This window comes from Schistocerca americana, chromosome 5, assembly GCF_021461395.2.
Source record: "Schistocerca americana isolate TAMUIC-IGC-003095 chromosome 5, iqSchAmer2.1, whole genome shotgun sequence".
NCBI classification, from domain to species: Eukaryota; Metazoa; Arthropoda; class Insecta; order Orthoptera; family Acrididae; genus Schistocerca; species Schistocerca americana.
Genome location: NC_060123.1, coordinates 651,930,792 through 651,951,412, shown reverse-complemented (window position 1 = coordinate 651,951,412; position 20,621 = coordinate 651,930,792). Strand labels below are relative to the sequence as shown.

Sequence of the window (20,621 nt, the reverse complement as noted above, 5' to 3'; positions counted from 1 at the left end):
CAGATTGAATCTATCTCTAAGTTTTTGGACCTTCGCTACATGACTTAGCGATAGTACCTTCATGTACGCTGATGGCTATAAGACCAACCATTGTGTTGTGTGTGCCTTTGTCATTGACAACAAACATTTTCAGTATCAGCTTCCAGAATACTGCTCGATTTATATAGCAGAGCTCTTCGCTATCTATCAGGCCACCCAGTACATCAGGTGACTCAGGCTTTTTAATTGTGTCATATGCTCCAATTCACTCGCTGTCCTTCGTAGCCTCTGTGTGCTATACACAGTCCATCCTAATTGAAACTGGTCCAAGAAAGCTTCCACTTGCTTGCTGTTGAGGGAGCCACTGTGATGTTCATCTGGGTTCCTGGTCATGTCAATCTGATGGGAAATGCAGCTGTTGAGGCTGCTGCCAAGGCTGAAATAGGTTCCATTCCTTAAGATGATCTTAGTGTTGCCATCTGTTAACAGATAGTGTCACTTTATCATTACCACCGGTCTTTCCTTCATGGGAACAAGTTCCAGGGTCCCATCGGCATGGCCAACCTCCTCTCATTGAAGGAGACCATTTTAGCTAGGTTGTGTGTTGGGCACTGTCGTTCTAGTCATCGCCATTTATTAAGTGGTGATCCCCACCACTTTGTCCTCGTTGTCACTAACCTTTGACGGTTTGCCATTTCCTGACCAAATGCCCTTTTTCAAACTGGTTTCATACCAGTGTATGTGTTATCGACTGTTTCAGCAAACGATACGTGGGCTGTTGACTGCATTTTACTCTTTATCCATAGCAGCAATATGGCAAAGGACATGTAGTCTTTGGTTGAGGAACTCTGCTGTCTGTACGGCACATTTTGTGGACCTCTCTCCAAGGAGACGTCCTTCTGTTGATTGGGCTTAACGTATAGTCGCTTTTAATTTCTTCTACTTATTGGTGTTCTAAGGTTACGACTTGGGCACTCATGACTCACTTGTTTTTGAAAATATATTACGAGCTATACTAGAAGTTAGCATATCAATTTTAAAATAATAGCCATGTGTACGTACACACCTTATTGTGCTGATTGCAAGTTTTCACATTCATCACCACATTACATTTGACAGATTCCTTTGTCAACATTGTTGATGATACTGGAATACATCAGATGGTGCAATGGTAGTATGAATGGATATTATCTCACTTTAGATTAAGGAATGGATGTACTATTCCATATAATTACATATGCTTTAATTATTGCCATAACATACAAGCCCAGTCGATATTCTACAGATTTAAAAAACTGTAAAATCATGTGCAAAATTCTAACACATAATTTATACATAAATGTTTTTAGCAATTTTTAAAAACAATTCTTTGCAAGTTGTTATAGGTTGTCATATTGTGTGTGATTTTGTGTAAAGGAAAATGTGGTAAAGAATTTTTAAGAATTTGTATCCCCCCTTTGGCAGTCAGCACATGCGCCTATCTACTTAGGTAAAAAGTGTCTGATCATCTATGCAGGCTGCATGTTTTTGTGTTTTTGTTTCAAAATATACATTACTGTTTGTTACAATTGCGACAAAGGAGGAGACATGATTGCAATGAAATTTATTCGACAGATTAGGTATGTGATTCTATACATATGATTGTCGTGGCTCATAATCAAAGAGTGCCTGGACGTGCTACTGTGGAACCAACTGCTAGGCGGTTTGTTAGTGCATCCACAATGCATGGGGAGTGGTTGCAGGAGGACAAGAACATTAAAGTTGCCGACTGACTGTACCCCAGATGTGATAAATGGGAGTCTCATCAGGCAATGTGCAGGACGGGGAAGCTGTTGTACCCATTGTTCTTTGAAGGAGGCTTGCACGTACCTCATCTTGTGACCAGGCATTGCCTTTCTGAAATCGGCATGGGGATCTGCCTGCCAGAGGAGCAATGCCTCTGCCTCTAAAACCTCCCTGGTGCAGCAATTGCTGTTCAGGTTGCCTTAAATACAGAGGTTGTGAGTTTTTTAAGTTGTAACTGGCGGTATTATTCCATTCATTCCTGTAGCCATAATTGTAGGATAAATTTAAGTGGGACTCATCCAAAAATACTATATTTTTCCACACATCACACCAATGACAACGTTCAGTTGCCTGAAATAATCTGAAGTGTTTGTGGTTTCTGGCAAATAGAAGCTGACATAATGACTTGTGTGCCACCAGTTGGGTCCTCAGTAGACACCATCGAACTATTGATGCCGACATGTCCACATCCATGGCAGTGCTTCAGAGCTGAGTATACACCGTGTATGAAGCTGTTCTGTCCGTAACAACCGTGTGGACAGGATGGGGTCATTCAGATCTGTGATCGCATTGTTTGGTCCAGTACCCATTCGTCGCCATGTACAACCCTCTCCTTTTTACTGGTTCCACACTCGCTTCACTGGCTTAGCAGTGTACCCTGTACCTATGTTGTGGTGTGACAAACTCGTTTCCTGGGGACCAAATCATTTTACTCTGTTTGAACACGCTCGTGTGTTGATATTGCGACCTGTGATGTCGACAGAGTTCTCCTCCAACTGAACAAAGCGCAACACTGCCCTGTCTGGTCACACAAAAAAGGGGTGCTGCTGGACCTTCATGCATGTCATCTCTGAAATTTTAATCACTTATTATGGCTCCATTGTTCTGCACATCCTCTGATTTTGGGACGACTCAAACCATGCCTTATGTGTATTTACATGCACATGTCCTTGTGCGTAGACTGCCCCCCCCCCCCCCCCCCCCCCTCTTTCTATAGCTGTATTCCTGCATGCACATATACCCTGCCCACTATACAGTGGAATACAATGGAAAATCGTGCTTTTATGAAGACTTACTTGAAAACTTTTTATTTTGATGCATTACATATGTACAGTGCGTAAGTGTACGTACAGTAACATTGTGTGATTTTTGCAATCACCTCTCACATGAGTTATAATGAGATATATTTTGTAGTTCGCAAGAAAACCTGAGAGATAGTGTCATCAGTTGTATAACACTTTGTCACACTCTCTTCTTCACATTTACTAAGAGAAAGGTAATATTTTTTGAGAGGAAAACCACACAAAAACTAAGTTTGTCAAGACAAACGCTCGTCTTCAGATTATATAGGCACATAATGCTGATCATTTCTTTCTTTTTTCCACAATAAAACTGATTTTATTTAAAGTAATAATAATTAACTTCTGTATCAGCTTTCATTCTCTGCTAGAGAGAAGAGAAGTACAGTGTGTTCACGATCACAATCCTTATACCTTAAGCCACAAGGCTTCCCAGCAAAGTTTCTGCAGCATAATCGAAATAACCTTGGCAACATGTGACTCCGCCTGTCCTTAACCATTCTCCATACAGTCCCAGTCTTTCTCAATGGATTTCTGTATTTTTGGTGTCCTGAAGAAGACATTTGTGGCTGTTGATTCGGTTTGGATGAAGAAGTGGACACTGCAATAAGATCATGGTTCCTTAACCAACTGCGAACATTTTTCCATGAAGAAATTGACTGTATTTTCTTTCAGTGAGATAAATGTATTACGTGATTGCAGTTGTCTTTGGAGTAATAAACAGTTCACTTACTTTTTCCATCTGTTTCATTTTCATTTGACAGTTTCTCATATAAATAAAGTGTCCTTATTTCTGAACATAAAGATGAGCATTGTCTATGCCGTTCTATATACGAGGGGCGATCAGTAGGTAATGCTACTCAATTATTTTCTTAAAGCAAGGTTTTTTTTTTTTTTTTTTTTTTTTTTTTTTTTTTTTTTTTTTTTATGGTTCCAATATGCCATATTATTCTCCACTGTTTTGGCTACAAAAATGCATTTTTCAACATAATCTCTGTTCATTGCGACAGCCTTATGCCACGTTACAGGGAAGGCCAGTATGCTCGCATGGTGTCGCTCTACTGGTTGATGTTGTAGCCAATGTCTTGCTGCATCACTAACCACTCCACCATCTACGTACTGCTCCCGCGGAGTGCGCCCTCCATTAGGCCAAGCAGATGGAAGTCTGAAGGTGCGAAATCTGGGTTGTAGGGTGGATGAGAAAGAAAGTCCAATGTTTTATTATTATTATTATTATTATTATTATTATTATTGTAGCTTCTGTTGGGTGTGCAGACTTGTGTGGCTGCAGTTGTGCAGTGAGGTATTTGAATCTGATGTGTCAGTCACCTCTAATGAGTGTGTCCGCACGTTCCAACGTTGCAGGGGACACAGCTGCGTGACCAGACCTCAAGTGGGAGATTGGACAGGTTTCTGCGAATTTGTTGCGATGATAAGACGCCTTGCCCAATGACTCACTGAGCTTTTGTTCACTGCCAGGTCTCAGCAGATGTTCTGCAAGCACTTACAAATATCTGAAATGCTCCGGTTTTGTGCTAAAGAGTGTCAATGACAGCTCTCTGCTTGCAACACACCTCCATAACAGATGCCAGGTTGAAGGCTATGTGTAGCACTGCCACCTATGACAACTTCAGAAAACTATAGGGGCTGAAGTGAGTATATTGCACAATGTCTCACAACAAATTCCATGTTTTTTTTTTCCAACTGACATCGGCTGAGAAAAAAAAAGTGTTCTGGTACTTATGGAAAGCTACTTGCACATTCTAAGTATGAGATTATATGGACTTCAAATAAAGGTACACGGTACTTTACAGTGTGCTATTAATTGGAAGATGATTTCATGAAGGATGAACTGACTATTTGAGCAGGATATAGTTAAATCAACAATCTTGCGTAATCATAGCATGCAAGCTTTCACGGCCGGCGTCTTCATTAATTAAAACTTCGGGGCTGAATTGCCGTGGTCCATATATAAAACTTCTTCTCCTTCCTGACGTTTCGTTGCTGGCTGTGGACAACATCTTCTGAGGTGAGTCAGCGACTGGCTGCTAGGCGCTGGTGGGCCCACTTACACAGAGCGCTTAGGTGGCGCCACCACTCGTCACGTGCTTTCGACTTTAAAACTGTCTCTGGCTAGTGCCATCTCTCTCGATTACAGGTAATCGATTGTCACTTCATTGGTACAAAGCCGATTGCCATATCTTGTCTAGTTTTAATCCTTCTTCTTTCCTATTAAAATTATTTCCGTGCTTGTAGATATCTATAGCTTCTCTATACATGCGAGTATAATAATGTGAGGTCCTAGCTATCACGTTTGTCTCACTAAATTTTATTTCGTGATCACCATCTTTGAAAACATGTTCCGCTACAGCTGATTTCTCAATCTGTCCCAATCTACAGTTCCTTTTGTGTTCCTTTAGGCGGGTATTAACACTCCTTTTAGTTGTTCCAATGTAAACCATGCCACAGCTACACGGAATTTTATACACACCTGGGGTAGCTAAAGGGTGTCGTGCGTCTTTCACCGATCTTAAAGTTTCACTAATTTTCTTGGTAGGTCGAAAGATTGTCTCCACTTGAAACTTGGCCAAAGAAATATCAGATATCTTGCTTCTTTGTTGCAACCGTATATAGGTAAAACTGACACTCATATTAAAAATTCCATGCATTTTATCGAAAAACTGAGGGAGATCACAGTTAGTCCAAGTGACATCCTTGTCAGTTTCGATGTAGTATCCCTGTTCACCATGGTCCCTGTTGACGAAGCTCTTTCTTACATAGCTGATATGTTTCCTACTGATATAATAGCTTTGTTTCGACGTTGTCTATCCTCGACTTATTTTCAATATAACAATGAGTTCTATGAACAAATTGATGGGGTGGTCATGGGTAGCCCTCTAAGCCCTGCTATTGCTAATTTATTTATGGAATTTTTCGAACAACAGGTGTTGCAGTCAGCCAAAAAAAAGCCCTTTTGAAATGGTATCGATACATGGATGACACCTTTGTGATATGGAATCATGCTGAAGAGGAACTGAGTGATTTTTTGGTGCACATAAACAGTTTCAATCCAAGGATACAATTCACCATGGAGAAAGAGAGTAATGGACAACTAAATTTTTTGGATGTATTGGTTATTAAACGGGCAGATGGGACTTTAGGGCACAAGGTATATAGGAAAGACACACATACCGATCGTTACCTACGTAAGAATTCGAATCATGATCCTAGGCAGAAGAGAGGAGTCATAAAAACTTTAGTGGACAGAGCTAACAACATCTGTGAGCCCATTTACTTGCAAGATGAATTAAGCCATTTGCGAACAGCTTTCAAGAGAAATGGGTACACTGACAAGGAAATAGATCGAGCACTCCACCCTAGGAAAAAAGTGTCTGAGAAAATACACGACAACAACAACAGTCGGCTAGAAAAGTTTTTCTTCCATTTATTCATAACATCATGGACTGTATTGGTAAAGTTTTGGCTAAGTTTCAAGTGGAGATAATCTTTCGACCTACCAAGAAAATTAGTGAAACTTTAAGATCGGTGAAAGACGCTTGACACCCCTTAGCTACCCCAGGTGTGTGTAAAATTCCGTGTAGCTGTGGCATGGTTTACGTTGGAACAACTAAAAGGAGTGTTAATACCAGCCTAACGGAACACAAAAGGAACTGTAGATTGGGACAGATTGAGAAATCAGCTGTAGCGGAACACGTTTTCAAAGATGGTGATCACGAAATAAAATTTAGTGAGACAAACGTGATAGCTAGGACCTCACATCATTATACTCGCACGTATAGAGAAGCTATAGATATCTACAAGCACGGAAATAATTTTAATAGGAAAGAAGAAGGATTAAAACTCGACAAGATATGGCGTTCGACTTCGTACCAACGAAGTGACATTCGATTACCTGTAATCAAGAGAGATGGCACTAGCCAGAGGTAGTTTTAAAGTCGAAAGCACGTGACGAGTGGTGGCACCATCTAAGCGCTCTATATAAGTGGGCCCACCAGCGGCTAGCAGCCAGTCGCCGACTCACCTCAGAAGATGTTGACCGCAGCCGGCAACGAAACGTCAGGAAGGAGAAGTAGTTTTATATATGGACCACGGCAATTCAGCCCCGAAGTTTTAATTAATAATGAGTCTTGCATAAATTTGTCTATTTCTTAAAAATTTTGCCTTAATTTTAAAACACTGCTCTTCCATACTAATCATAGTTTTATATCAGTGAAGTTCTATTACCCAATTTTTTGACATTTCTCCTGTACTCTAATCAAATGATTAGCATGTGTGTGTTATGATATGAATAAATATCAGTTCACAATACACATTGGAAATGGTCACAGTGGCCTATGGACATTGTAACTTCAATTATTTTTCAGTGTTTTAATGATTTCACCTGGTCTGAAACAGAGCCTAAATCATGACCTTTGCCCTCAGATTTTTTTCCTTCCATTTTTTTCCCTTCCATTTTTTTCCCTTCCATTTTTTTCCCTTCCATTTTTTTCCCCTTCCATTTTTTTCCTTCCATTTTTTTTCCTTCCATTTTTTTTCCCTTCCATTTTTTTTTCCTTCCATTTTTTTTTCCTTCCATTTTTTTTCCCTTCCATTTTTTTCCCCTTCCATTTTTTTTCCTTCCTTTTTTTTCCTTCCATTTTTTTTCCTTCCATTATTTTGTTTTCTTCCTTTATTTCTTTATTTTTTTCCTTCCTACAATTTAGATGGTAATGGGCAACATTTTATACAGTCCTGTCACATTAATGTGACCACTGCCTGTATTTGTTATCAAGGTGCAATAGCAACTCACAGATGACAGCATTAGTAGTGGATGGTATATAAAACTTGTTTGGGGGATGTGGAAAACATTGCAGTTGTTATTGTAATGCGGAGACAGCGCAATTTATCTGATGTCCAAAAGAATTTGGTCATTGGCTTCCAGGTCAGGGGTGGAAGCATTTACGAAGTGGCCAAGTTTGTAAACTGTGTGCATGCTGCCATGGTTAAAGTATACCTTTCATGTCAGAGTGGTGCTATCTGAAGACGGTGTCGAGGCAACTGTGGTGCACCGTGGGCCATAAATGAGAGAGGTGAATAACGGCTGTGGAGGTATGCGCAGGCAGATTGCACACGCAACTGATGTCAAGATAAGAGCATTACTTTTCAGCATGCCCTGTAATAACTGAACCATTATCATCCTTATAGCAGTTTCAAAAATTTTGGAGAGAGCAGCATGCAGTGGAGTACTGGATTATTTTCTTCGAAACAGAACTTACTAACTGTCTCAAGGTACACCTTTTGTAAAGGATTTTGTATGGGGGAAGTTATATCTGACCCCACAAGCAAAGTTTTGTAAAACATTGTGGGCCACAAAATTCATTTTAGTAAATCAAAATATTACAACGCTGATGACAGACCTTCTGTTTGGTAATAGTTATCCTTCCTGTGAAACACAAAGCAAAGGGCCACTCCGACAAACAGCAGCATAGGAATAAAATTTAAGTTAGAGTGGAGTGTTATGAAACATGAAGTCCCACAAATTTAAGTTCTGGGTTCCCTCCCTTTCTAACCCACATGAATGACTTGAAAAGACCTGTTCAAGAATTATATTTTTCTTGATGACACATGCTTTCCAATCAAAAGTCCAAACTCTGACACAGCTTAAATTACAGCAGTTAATTTGCTATACAATTTGTTTACAGCACGTCTTCTGTCCTAATTCTCAAACTTTCGTTACACAGTTGTAAGCAAACAAAAATGATCTTTTGTAACCAGCAATAGTTGTTAATGGTTTTGCACTAAATGATACGCCATTTGTAAAGTTCCTTGGTGTTTGTTAGTGAAAATGGAGGTTACAGACAGGTATAGAAATCCAGAAGCTTAGTTCAGACCCAGATCCATTTACATACTTTGAAAATTACTATGAAGTGCATAGCTAAGGACACTTAGCATGGAACAGCATTTTAGGGTTTCTTCACTGTGCTACAGGAGTGATGTGTAGGAGGATAAAAGAGAACTGTAGATTCTTAACTTATTACAGGTTCTTGAAATTTTGTAAGTAGCTTTTAATGGGAAAACTTACGCCAGGCTTCAAGAGTTTTCCAGTTTTCCAACATTTTTGTGACATTCTCCTATGAGTCAAACAAACCTATGACTATTCATGCTACCCTTCTATGTATAAATTCAATATCCTCAGTGCTATTTGTTTAATGGTCCCGCACACTTACACGGTATTCTAAGATGGTACGCAGAAGTGATTGACTGCATTTCCCAAGTATCCTGACGATGAACCGAAGCCTTTTACCTGTCTTACCTATGTCTGATGGTACACAGAAGTGATTGAACGCATTTTCCAAGTATCGTGACAATCAGCCACCAGGGAGATACTTGCACTTGATCTCCAATGATTCTTGAACAACATGTGATATGTTTTCTTCATCTTACTAAGAGGCATTCCACTTTCTTTAATTGTTTTTGTCACTTAAAATACAACATAGCTGTAAATAGAAACATTAGCATAAACATTTACTTCTTGTCCTCTATTAAAGTCCTGTATTTTCTTTTTAATTATTTCAGCGTGCCGATCTCGTAGAACTGGCATACCATGAGCAACAGATGAATCAGCTACGAGAGAAGTTGTTAGTGGAGAAAGAAAGTGCAGTAAAAACAGCTGTAGAAACTGAAAGAAAGCAATGGGACCTAAAACTACAAGAGGAACTCAAGAAGGCACGTAGAGATGAGGAGGCAAAGAAGCAGGTAACAATTGATCCAGACTCTTACGTTCCTCCCATAACCATCCTTTCGTGTTCTGTCACACATCGAGAGGTTGCCATTATGGTCCACATAACGTTTAAATAACTAGCATCGTAAAGACCTCCTGTTGTTTGCAAACTTCAGCTAATCCAAGCTGTCCCTGTATGTTTTAGGTGGTTTTCTCAGGAATACCACAAAGATCTTTCTTGGTTTGCCTACTGCCCATTCAGTTGGCTGTGTCCCATCCCCCACTATTTCTTTTTCATTCCAGTTTGTTCCATGCTCAACTAATCGACTTGCATCCCTAGTGATTTCCAACATACATTTCTCCATTTGTTGCAGAGGACTCTTCAGTTTTTGAGCAATTTTCAAATTTGAAGTCTGTGTCTCATTGCTATCTGTCAGAACTGGGATATGCACTTATTGTACACTAGCAGTTTCAGATCCATTGGAAGCCTTGTTTTAAAATTGCTTAAATTTTTTCGGAAAGCACTCTAATCGTTTTCACTCTTCTGTTCTCTCTGCATTTTCTCATCTTCCAGTACTATAAATACAAAACTCGCCAACTGAGTGTATGACTTAATTGTCAATTTGTACGGTTTCCTTTGTGATAAGTACACTACTTCACTCGTTACACGTAAGTCTGAACTTCCATTTGATGTCGAAGTTCCTCTGTTCTAGAGGAAAACAGTGCAATGTTGTCTGCAAATTGGAGAACATTCAATTAACACATTTTCCTTCTTCGTTTATGTAGTTTAAGAATCTGAAAAATTCCCCTACCAGTGCTGAAAATAGTTCCGATGATAGACTCTCCTTTCTTGCCTCTTACTTCATTACTGAATTTCCAATTATCCTGATTATGTCTAATGGAATCTAAACTGTGGGCTCTGAGAAACAAGGCGTTTATTGCACGTGTTACTAAGCTGAAGGGTAATTCAGTAACATTTGAAATCAATGCTTAGTACAGATTAGGTAGTGACTTGAGTCAAAACTTCCTCAAAATATATTAATCACTGCAAAATAGTAATCCACACTAATTGCTCTATTTTCGTAATTTCTGTCTGAACTTTCTAATGGTCCAGTGTGCTCTATCCACTTATCTTTTTCCTTTGCCTGATTAAAACCTAATGGTTTTTTCTGTAAAGTTTGTGATGCTGGTGAATATCTCCTGAATTATGTAGATAATACTAATGTAAGGTCAATAGTTTTTTTTGTCTTGGATGCATCTTTTCTTGTGAAGGACAATAATGTCCGCGTTGTGCCAGTTTCGGCCGATTTTTCTTTCCCCCTCCCCCCCCCCCCCCCCCCAAGATATTCTGTAAATAAATTTTGGAAGTTTCTTAAAAAATCCTACAGACTTAATTGTTCAGTTGAAACACCATCTTCTGTCACCTTTACTTTCTGCATAGCTTCACAGTTCTTATACGCATCAACTAGCATTACCTCTAATGTATAAGATGGTACCGTCATATAATATGTAGTTTCTTGGCTCTGTAATGGCCCATTGTGCTGTATCCACCTCGAAATTCAACTTGCTCCTTGACAGTATAGTACTTTCAAAATTTTATTATTTTGTCTGTTGTAAAGCAGGCTACCCGAAGGTGATCATGTGACTGTAACTGGTAGTGAAATGAAATCCTCAATTAACAATGGTAGTGGATAAGAATGAGTTTACAAATTACAAATGAGTTTACAAATTACTAAGTAGCTATGAAGTATGAATTAATACATCAATGCTAACTGTTCCAGATAACTTTCAATGAGGTGGTAAGACAAGTTGTCCAGGAAAAAGACCAAATGGTTGATGAATTCAGAACAAGGGAAGCATCTTTAGTGGCAGAGTGCCAGAGGCTTCAAGAGACAGTTCGGCGGCTTACAGAAGATACAGATGCCAGGTGGAAACAAATGCACATTTTATCAATAATAAGTTATTGTTTATCCACATTTTATTCTTCATTAACAGTATTACTGAAAAATTATGTACGTTATTAACTTAACCATTTTGTGCACTATAACTTACGGTGAACAGCATAATGTCATTGCATTAATTACTATTTCCTTCTCACCCCAACTGATGTCAGGCTGTAGAAATGCTCATTGCTCGTAGTCATCATTTCTGCTGTAAGCTCTGTGCATGCTTCTGTGATCCCCATTAGGCCAATGTTTAGAATGTTTTTGTGGATAGGTAGGAATGTTGGTGAACCACCTTAGAAGTGAACAACATGCCAAGAAGATCAGTGATTGTTGAAGCACAATAGTGTTTGGCATATTGTTTCTAGACCATCTATTGCACTGTCGTCCATTGTATTAGGCAGCCTGGGGTACAAGGTATTCCACATAGGTGGACTGTAGTTTCCAGTCAGTGAGAACAATATTGACCTTAAAAGTAAAAGTGACTGGAGACTGCAAACTCCTCTTTCAGCACCGTTGAGAAACACTTTAAACTGTTTAGAGGGAGTAGAAAGATAGTCTTCCAGAACGAGGGCTGCCAGAATGGAATCTCAGTGTTGTTAAATATAGACATTCTATTTAGTTGCTGTATTGGACAGTATAGTGAATACTGTGAGCTGTATAAGCTAATCTGACAGTTTGTAGTACTATGAATCTCTTGGGCATAGCCCAGTGCTAGACACCCAGCAGTGCTTTAAGTATATGTTGTTTGCAAATAACCTGGTACTTTAGTATTAAAGAGAGCAACAGAAAAAGTAGTGTAAGGTCCAGAAACTCTGTAAATCAACAAGCAAGTTCCACAAAGTATGGAAGTTTTATAATCACTTCAAGCTGAAATGTTTGGTCACTGATAGTCACAGCAGCTAAAACAGTCCTCCTCCGTCAGAACTGAAAAATGAGCATTTGGGAATGGAAGAGATGAGTAATGGCACACAGGAGATTGTCGTAAATCTGTGATGTAGTTTGATGGCTAAAATTGTGAGGGATTATGCCTGAAAGACAAGTATCTAAGACTCAGACTCACCATCAAAAACGTATACACATACATTTTGTAAACTTCTCTTTGCAGATTGATTTGATGGGCCTTTCAGCTGTATTTTTGTTAGTTTTATGCTGGATAAATTTCATCCAGCTGTTTTTCAAGATATTAACATTACCTTACCAATTTTGAGATTATGTACTCCCATCTTCAGAGTTTCACATAGTTACACTGATTAACCAAAATCCTCGTATATCATTCAAACCAAAATAATCTCATTCACAGATTTTTCTTCTTCTTCTATTTCCCCCCCCCCCCCCCCCCTCTTAAAAAAAAAAGCATATTCTCTAAGGATGTCATTAGTAAAATATGTCTCTTCTTAACAGATCTATACTGCTCTGCTGACTGTCATTTTGAGTGGAATCTTGGTCATTTTGAATTAATTGATGTGTACAGATTTTTATGAATCCGAATAACTGTATGGATAACTGAAAAAGGGATTTTAAGGTACTGAATACCGCAGTGTGAATAACTTGGGTAAATGAAAGCAGAATGAAAATTTATGCTGTATGCAATATACACAAAGTGTCTCTTTATTGTGAACATAATTGACTTCTTATCATTGGTCCCAGAATTTTCACATGTATCACAAATTCAGTCATAAATTGTGATTTAATGAAATCATTAAAGGGTGTTCACAGCATAGATTAAAGGTAGATTGTTTGTTGATTCATGTTTTAATTATACAGGAAGTGATTTGTGTTTTAATTAGACACAAAGTTTAGATATGTAGAATGCCGCTTGCATCTGTAAGCTGTATTTCATGTTCTTACAAATATTTAATCATTAATTATATGGTTGAATCCAGTTTCATTATTTTTTCACAATACAGAAATTGACTGTATTTTTTTTTCTTAGCAGTGAATTTATTACCTTACCCTTCTTGGTTATACTGATTAATTGTGTATTATAGCTTTCTATAAAAAGACTTCTTTGAAACTTATTAAAAATGTTGCTAACACACAGTTTTTCTCCCCAGAAGCCTGGAATCAAAAACTGATTCTGCTACGAAACCTCTGTTGGATAAACTGGAACAACTAGAAACAGAAAAGGTGTTGCTGCAAAGGGAACTAGCAAAAGAACGTGCCCGGAAGAGCAGAACATTATCTGAAACAGCTCTCTCAGATCTTATCAATGAGTCGAAGCCACCAGCCCCAGACATGAGCACATCTGTTGCAGTTATGCAGTAAGTACTCTGACAGAGGTATGCAAAGAGAGATTGTGAGATGCATGTTAATATATGCTGTGACAATCCATCAGATGAATATTAATAATTGTTCTATGGATCACCTTCACACAAAGTTTCTAGGCAGGGAACCTTTTACTTGCGCTGCAGTGGCACACATTTATTATAAATTATTTACATGCAAGTAATTAACTAATTCTATTCAAGAACGCATCTATAGCTTAGGAGACAATTTCAAGGAAAATAAGCTTTATTTGATTCTTAAATGAATTTCTTTGGCCTATTATTTATTTCATTTCCATATGTAAACTACATAATTATCAGTTTCGCTCCTTTTGAACCAAAGTTGAATTCACTAGGTGCGAACCGGTAAATAATGGTGTTGACCTGGGGCGAGGCATGCTAGTAACTGCCGTTATCACCGATTACAGTTACAGATAAACACTTTTTTTTTTACATTTAACCATTCTTGACATATATTTTTTCAACAATTTCAGTGCATACTTCATATGTATAAAAATGCACTGTTAACCTGGGTGCACTTAAAACATTAACAGCTGTCAGTGTGACAGGCACCAGTTTGGAAGGCCATGGGGGCTGGTCAGCTACATGCATCCTAACAATAGCGATTAACGCTGCGGATGCATCCCATTGTGAGGCCTATTCCCACTCTCACTTTTGCTAGTGAAAGAGAAGAGCTGGCAGTTGTAAGGCAGTTGATAAAGTGCGCGTCATTTATGTTGGCGGCCGAGTTTAGGTTCGTTCTGCGCATCTGACGTCACAAAACACAGTCAGCCAATGAACAGAGAACGACGTTGCCAGATCTCGACTGCAGTGCAGAGCATGGACGAGTGTCTTCAGTTTTAGAAACGTTCAGTCATATATAAAGTAATAGAAAAAAAGCAATGTCTTGATAGCAGACTTTCTTTTATACTGCTTTTTCGCAATAAAGAACAGCGGTAATTGTTTATTTCCTATTGTACTTCGACGAAGCGTGAGTAATTCATAGTTATACCAACAGTGTTTGTCAGTATTTTGCATGACATGTTAGAGTCCTCATGGCATCCTGTAGGCGGACGAGCCGCGATAGCGTAACGGTTAAGCTGTTTGGCTTCTATGTGAAAGGTTATGAGTTCAGACCTTGACCGGTGCTTAATATTTTCATTATTTGAAAACAATATCGAAGTGCCTTACTTCACGAATTATATTCGTTTGAATGCAATTTTTTGACATTTCTAGTGCTTTGTCTCTTCATTAACCCTTTCGCTGCTGCAGACACGTGCTCCCCGCATTCCGTGCTGTGGGCGATTTTGTCATCACTGCACTGCTCGCCTGTGCAGACACATGGTGTTCCCACTGCTTTGACACGCTTATCATTCAATTTCACAAAAACTATTTGGCCCAAAAATTTGATTTTTACACGTCTTCTTGACTGATACCTTCCGCCCACAAATGACTTAATTTTGTTTGGATGTTCAACGCAGTTATTATGCAGCATTAAATATAGTAAACCATTGCATGAAATTTTGAAGAGTTTGCAGAGGTAGAAGTCCATAGCGTATACTTTCCGTATGGTCGATTTTAGTTGCCATAATGTTGAGAATGAAATGTGGACAAGATATCTAAATTTCATATAAAATTTACTGTATAACAATATCTCATTTAATTTAAGTACCACATAGGTGTCGTATGTAATATTGAGAAATATTCAGTCATTCGCGACTGTAATAAAAGTTTTATTTACACCGGACGCGTTTGGCTTTATTTTAAAGCACTTCAATCAATGAAAGGTATGGCACATACACAATGGTACTCATGTTCTCTTTCTTGTTTTTGTTCCACAGTCGCAGTTTTACCAATGGTACTGAAATATATTCCTCTTCTGCAACTGTAATAAGCGACTTATTTAGACCAGACGCGTTTTTCTCTTTTGAAGCATCTTCAGTGGACAGTATTTTGTCTCCTCCATTGCCAAGTCACCTTTCGTAGTTTTGTGCTGCGGTAACACAATATTCAACGTTTGTGTTGGCTGATGAGTGTTTTAGCAAATAAATGATGTTTGTGTGTGCCACACACAAAAATTATATTTGACAGCTCAGAGCACTTCACTGATAGACGGTATATTCAAGTCCTAATGTTTTTGTAAGTCCACAGTTTTGTTTAATGTGTTTTGTCTACTTCCTTTTGATTGATTGAAGTGCTTTAAAATAAAGCCAAACGTGCTCAGTGTAAATAAAACTCTTGTTACAGTCGCGAAAGACGGAATATTTCTCAATATTACATACGACACCTATGTGGTACTTAAATGAGATATTGTTATACAGAAAATTATATATGAAATTTAGGTATCTTGTCCACATTTCATTCTCAACACTGTGGCAACTAAAATCGACCATAAGGAAAGTATACTCTATGAACTTTTACCTCTGCAAACTCTTCAAAATTTCGTGCAATGGTTTACTATATTTAATGCTGCATAATAACCGCGTTGAACATTGAAACAAAGTTAAGTCATTTATGGGAGGAAGGTATCAGTCAAGAAGATGTGTAAAAATCTAATTTTTGGGCCAAATAATTTTTGTGGAATCGAATGATAAGCGTGTCAAAGCAGTCTGAGCACGATGTGTCTGCACAGGCGAGCAGTGCAGTGACAAAATCGCGCACAGCGCGGAATGCACGGAGCATGTCTTTGTAGCAGCGAAAGGGTTAATGCGGCCGTGATGGCTTTACTTCATGAACTGCGCGCTCCCCCCTAAATGTAAGCTTGCGAACTATGCTATACTATGGTGCTGCTTCTATTGGCACGTGCGTCGTGTGCAGCTGGCAACGCAGCAATCTCCCGCGTCTGGGCGGGCATGCGCGAGCCGCCAAGATAAAAGAATTCAACTACAGTTGTGCAATACCTACGATTCTCTAGCTCTTCCTAAGACATTAGTGCTGAAAGTTCAGATATAAATCAGGCTACATATTTTAGAGTTTTAATGTTTTAGAAAATGTTGGTATTCATTCATTATAGTTTTAGTGAAGAAATATTTCTTTAATGGTTTTAAATTAGTTTCTGCATAAGTGTGATGTTGGCTTTCTGAAGCTGTATGGATGAAGCAGTAGATTCGCCAAAAGAAACAAACGCATCCATTCAGAGGACTTAGTTTTGAGGCAAAAAGTGACAAGATCAAAGAGGGACTGCCTACATCAAATGTTCCGCATTTATATATTACAGTATTTAAAGTTTACATCAGACTTTTTCAAGAACCTGGTAATCCTCTTGCAAATGGTTACGTGGCTGTAGAGAGACACAAAAATTGTACTGTTGGCCATGTGTTTTGTTTGTTTCCAATATGTTGTGGATGAAAAGTGGCACGCGTGACATGAACAATTTCTGCAACTTATGGCGCGAAAATTCCAAGGACCAAATTACACCTGTATGGATGTTCATTAAATTTGGCAGTACAAGGGTAGATTTTTGTGTGAATAGTACCTTGACATTATATGTTCAGAAGCATAATGAACGAATGAAGGAAAATAGACTCATTGTGAGCTGTTTAGTTGTCAAGTGTTTCCTTGCTGCACAAGAACCACCTTTCAAATGGTTCAAATGGCTCTGAGCACTATGGGACTTAACATCTATGGTCATCAGTCCCCTAGAACTTAGAACTACTTAAACCTAACTAACCTAAAGACAGCACACAACACCCAGCCATCACGAGGCAGAGAAAATCCCTGACCCCGCCGGGAATCGAACCCGGGAACCCGTGCGTGGGAAGCGAGAACGCTACCGCACGACCACGAGATGCGGGCCCACCTTTCAGAGGACACAATGAAACAGAGGACAAGGATAATCGGGGCAATTATGTTGAACTGTTAACTCACTGGCACAAAAAAATGAATGTTTGTCATATCACTTGCAGATTCAATTGCTTCTGAAGGCATCTCAAGTTACGTGCAGAAGGACCTCATTGAGTCCATTGCTGAAGCCATTCGTACAGAACTTTCGAAAAAACTAAAACAAATGACATTTGTTACAGTTATTATGGACAAAATGGTAAATGTTTCAAGCCAGTCCCAAGTCTGAACTGTTTTCAATATGGAATATCCACGGGTGAAGCGTGTGAGAGATTTTTGGACTTTGTTGACATCAGTGATAATGTTGACATCAGTGATAACCAAAGTGCTGCTACCTTAGCAGAGCATGTATTTGGCTGCATAAGTGAATTTGATTGTGGTAGAGAACTGGTAGCTCAGACACACAATGGCTGTGCCATTGTGGCTGGGCAACATAATGGGGTACAAAAACTTTTGAGATGAAAATACCCCTCAGATCTTTTCATACATTGCTGTGCTCATAAACCAAATTTAATTCTGAAATAGTCAGTTGAACATATAAGGGAGTGCAAAATATTTTTTCAATTTCTGGTTTTGCCCATTTTTTTCTCCAATGCTTTGCATTAATTGATCAAATTACGTTTTCCTTCAGCATTCAACACCACATGGTTATAGAACAGCAGATTAATCGAGCTAGTGATGAACCACAAGACTGAACTTGAAGAGCTGTTCAAGTCTATGAAAGACGACCCTAATTCATGGCACGGCGAAACAGGAGTACATGCCAAAGGCTTTTACCTGACATTTAAGAAATTGCTTTCCATGGCAAACGAATCTGCTCCAGTCCAGAATCCCTGAACCATTACACCAACAACCTGAAAACAGCTTTCGCATCCCGCAACTATCCTCCCGACCTAGTACAAAAGCAAATAACCAGAGCCACTTCCTCATCCCCTCAAACCCAGAACCTCCCATAGAAGAACCACAAAAGTGCCTCACTTGTGACAGGATACTTTCCGGGACTGGATCAGACTCTGAATGTGGCTCTCCAGCAGGGATACGACTTCCTCAATTCCTGCCCTGAAATGAGATCCATCCTTCATGAAATTCTCCCCACTCCACCAAGAGTTTCTTTCCGCTGTCCACCTAATCTTCGTAACCTCTACCCTTGTAACTGCCCCCGGTGTAAAACCTGTCACATGCGCCCTCCCACCACCACCTACTCCAGTCCTGTAACCCGGAAGGTGTACACGATCAAAGGCAGAGCCACGTGTGAAAGCACCCACGTGATTTACCAACTGACCTGCCTACACTGTGAAGCTTTCTATGTGGGAATGACCAGCAACAAACTGTCCATTCGCATGAATGGACACAGGCAGACAGTGTTTGTTGGTAATTAGGATTACCCTGTGGCTAAACATGGCTTGGTGCACGGCCAGCACATCTTGGCACAGTGTTACTCCGTCCGGGTTATCTGGATACTTCCCACTAACACCAACCTGTCAGAACTCCGGAGATGGGAACTTGCCCTTCAGTATATCCTCTCTTCTCGTTATCCGCCAGGCCTCAACCTCCGCTGATTTCAAGTTGCCGCCGCTCATACCTCACCTGTCTTTCAACATCTTTGCCTCTGTACTTCCACCTGGGACGTCTCTGCCCAAACTCTTTGCCTTTACAAATGTCTGCTTGTGTCTGTGTATGTGCGGATGGATATGTGTGTGTGTGTGTGTGTGTGCGCGCGCGAGTGTATACCTGTCCTTTTTTCCCCCTAAGGTAAGTCTTTCTGCTCCTGGGATTGGAATGAATCCTTACCCTCTCCCTTAAAACCCACGTCCTTTCGTCTTTCCCTCTCCTTCCATCTTCCCTGATGAAGCAACCGTTGGTTGCTAAAGCTTGAATTTTGTGTGTATGTTTGTGTTTGTTTGTGTGTCTATCGACCTGCCAGCGCCTTAGTTTGGTAAGTCACATCATCTTTGTTTTTAGATATATTTTTCCCACATGGAATGTTTCCCAAAACTTATCAAATGAAAGCGCTGGCATGTTGATAGACGCACATACATACACGATAGACACACAAACATACACACAAAACTCAAGCTTTCGCAACCAACGGTTGCTTCATCAGGAAAGACGAAAGGATGTGGGTTTTAAGGGAGAGGGTAAGGAGTCATTCCAATCCTGGGAGCGGAAAGACTTACCTTAGAGGGAAAAAAGGACAGGTGTACACTCCCGCACACACAGACACAAGCAGACATTTGTAAAGGCAAAGAGTTTGGGCAGAGATTTAGCTACAATATAGCAGGTCAGCAACTGGAAGCAGTTAATTCCATAAATTATCTGGGAGTAGGCATTAGGAGTGATTTAAAATGGAATGACCATATAAAATTAATCGTCGGCAAAGCAGATGCCAGACTGAGATTCATTGGAAGAATCCTAAGGAAATGCAATCCGAAAACAAAGGAAGTAGGTTACAGTACACTTGTTCGCCCACTGCTTGAGTACTGCTCACCGATGTGGTAGAAGAGATAGAGAAGATCCAATGGAAAGCAGCGTGCTTCGTTACAGGATCATTTAGTAATCGCGAAAGCATTACGGAGATGATAGATAAACTCCAGTGGAAGACTATGCAAGAATGACGCTCAGTAACTCAGTATGGGCTTTTGTTGAAGTTTCGAGAACATACCTTCACCGAGGAGTCAAGCAGTATATTGCTCCCTCCTACATATATCTCACGAAGAGACCATGAGGATAAAATCAGAAATTAGAGTGACACAGAGGCATACTGACACTCTTTCTTTCCACGAACAATACAAGACTGGAATAGAAGGGAGAACCAATAGAGGTACTCAAGGTACCCTCCGCCACACACCATCACAGGTGGCTTGCAAAGTTTGGATGTAGATGTAGATGAAGCTAAACCCTTTGATGCTGACTGTTGTTTGAAGGAAGTTGGCCAGTGTAAGACTGGATTACAGGAACTTCGTAGTAAATTTGAAGTTTGGTCTGAAACTGTGCCAGATGAAAGTGA

At 39.6% G+C, this 20,621-nt stretch overlaps 1 protein-coding gene across 4 annotated transcripts in view; it reads left to right on the top strand.

Moving 5' to 3' along the window:
• Window positions 1-20,621, top strand: part of LOC124616713 (RB1-inducible coiled-coil protein 1) — a 314,373-nt gene that overhangs the window by 259,623 nt on the left and 34,129 nt on the right. For 3 of the 4 annotated variants that reach the window (XM_047145068.1, XM_047145070.1, XM_047145067.1), the window contains exons 15-17: window positions 9,420-9,599; window positions 11,346-11,491; window positions 13,565-13,771. In XM_047145068.1, the coding sequence (XP_047001024.1) occupies window positions 9,420-9,599; window positions 11,346-11,491; window positions 13,565-13,771 (533 nt within the window). The remainder of the gene's footprint in view (window positions 1-9,419; window positions 9,600-11,345; window positions 11,492-13,564; window positions 13,772-20,621) is intronic. The other variant, XM_047145069.1, reaches the window with a different exon arrangement.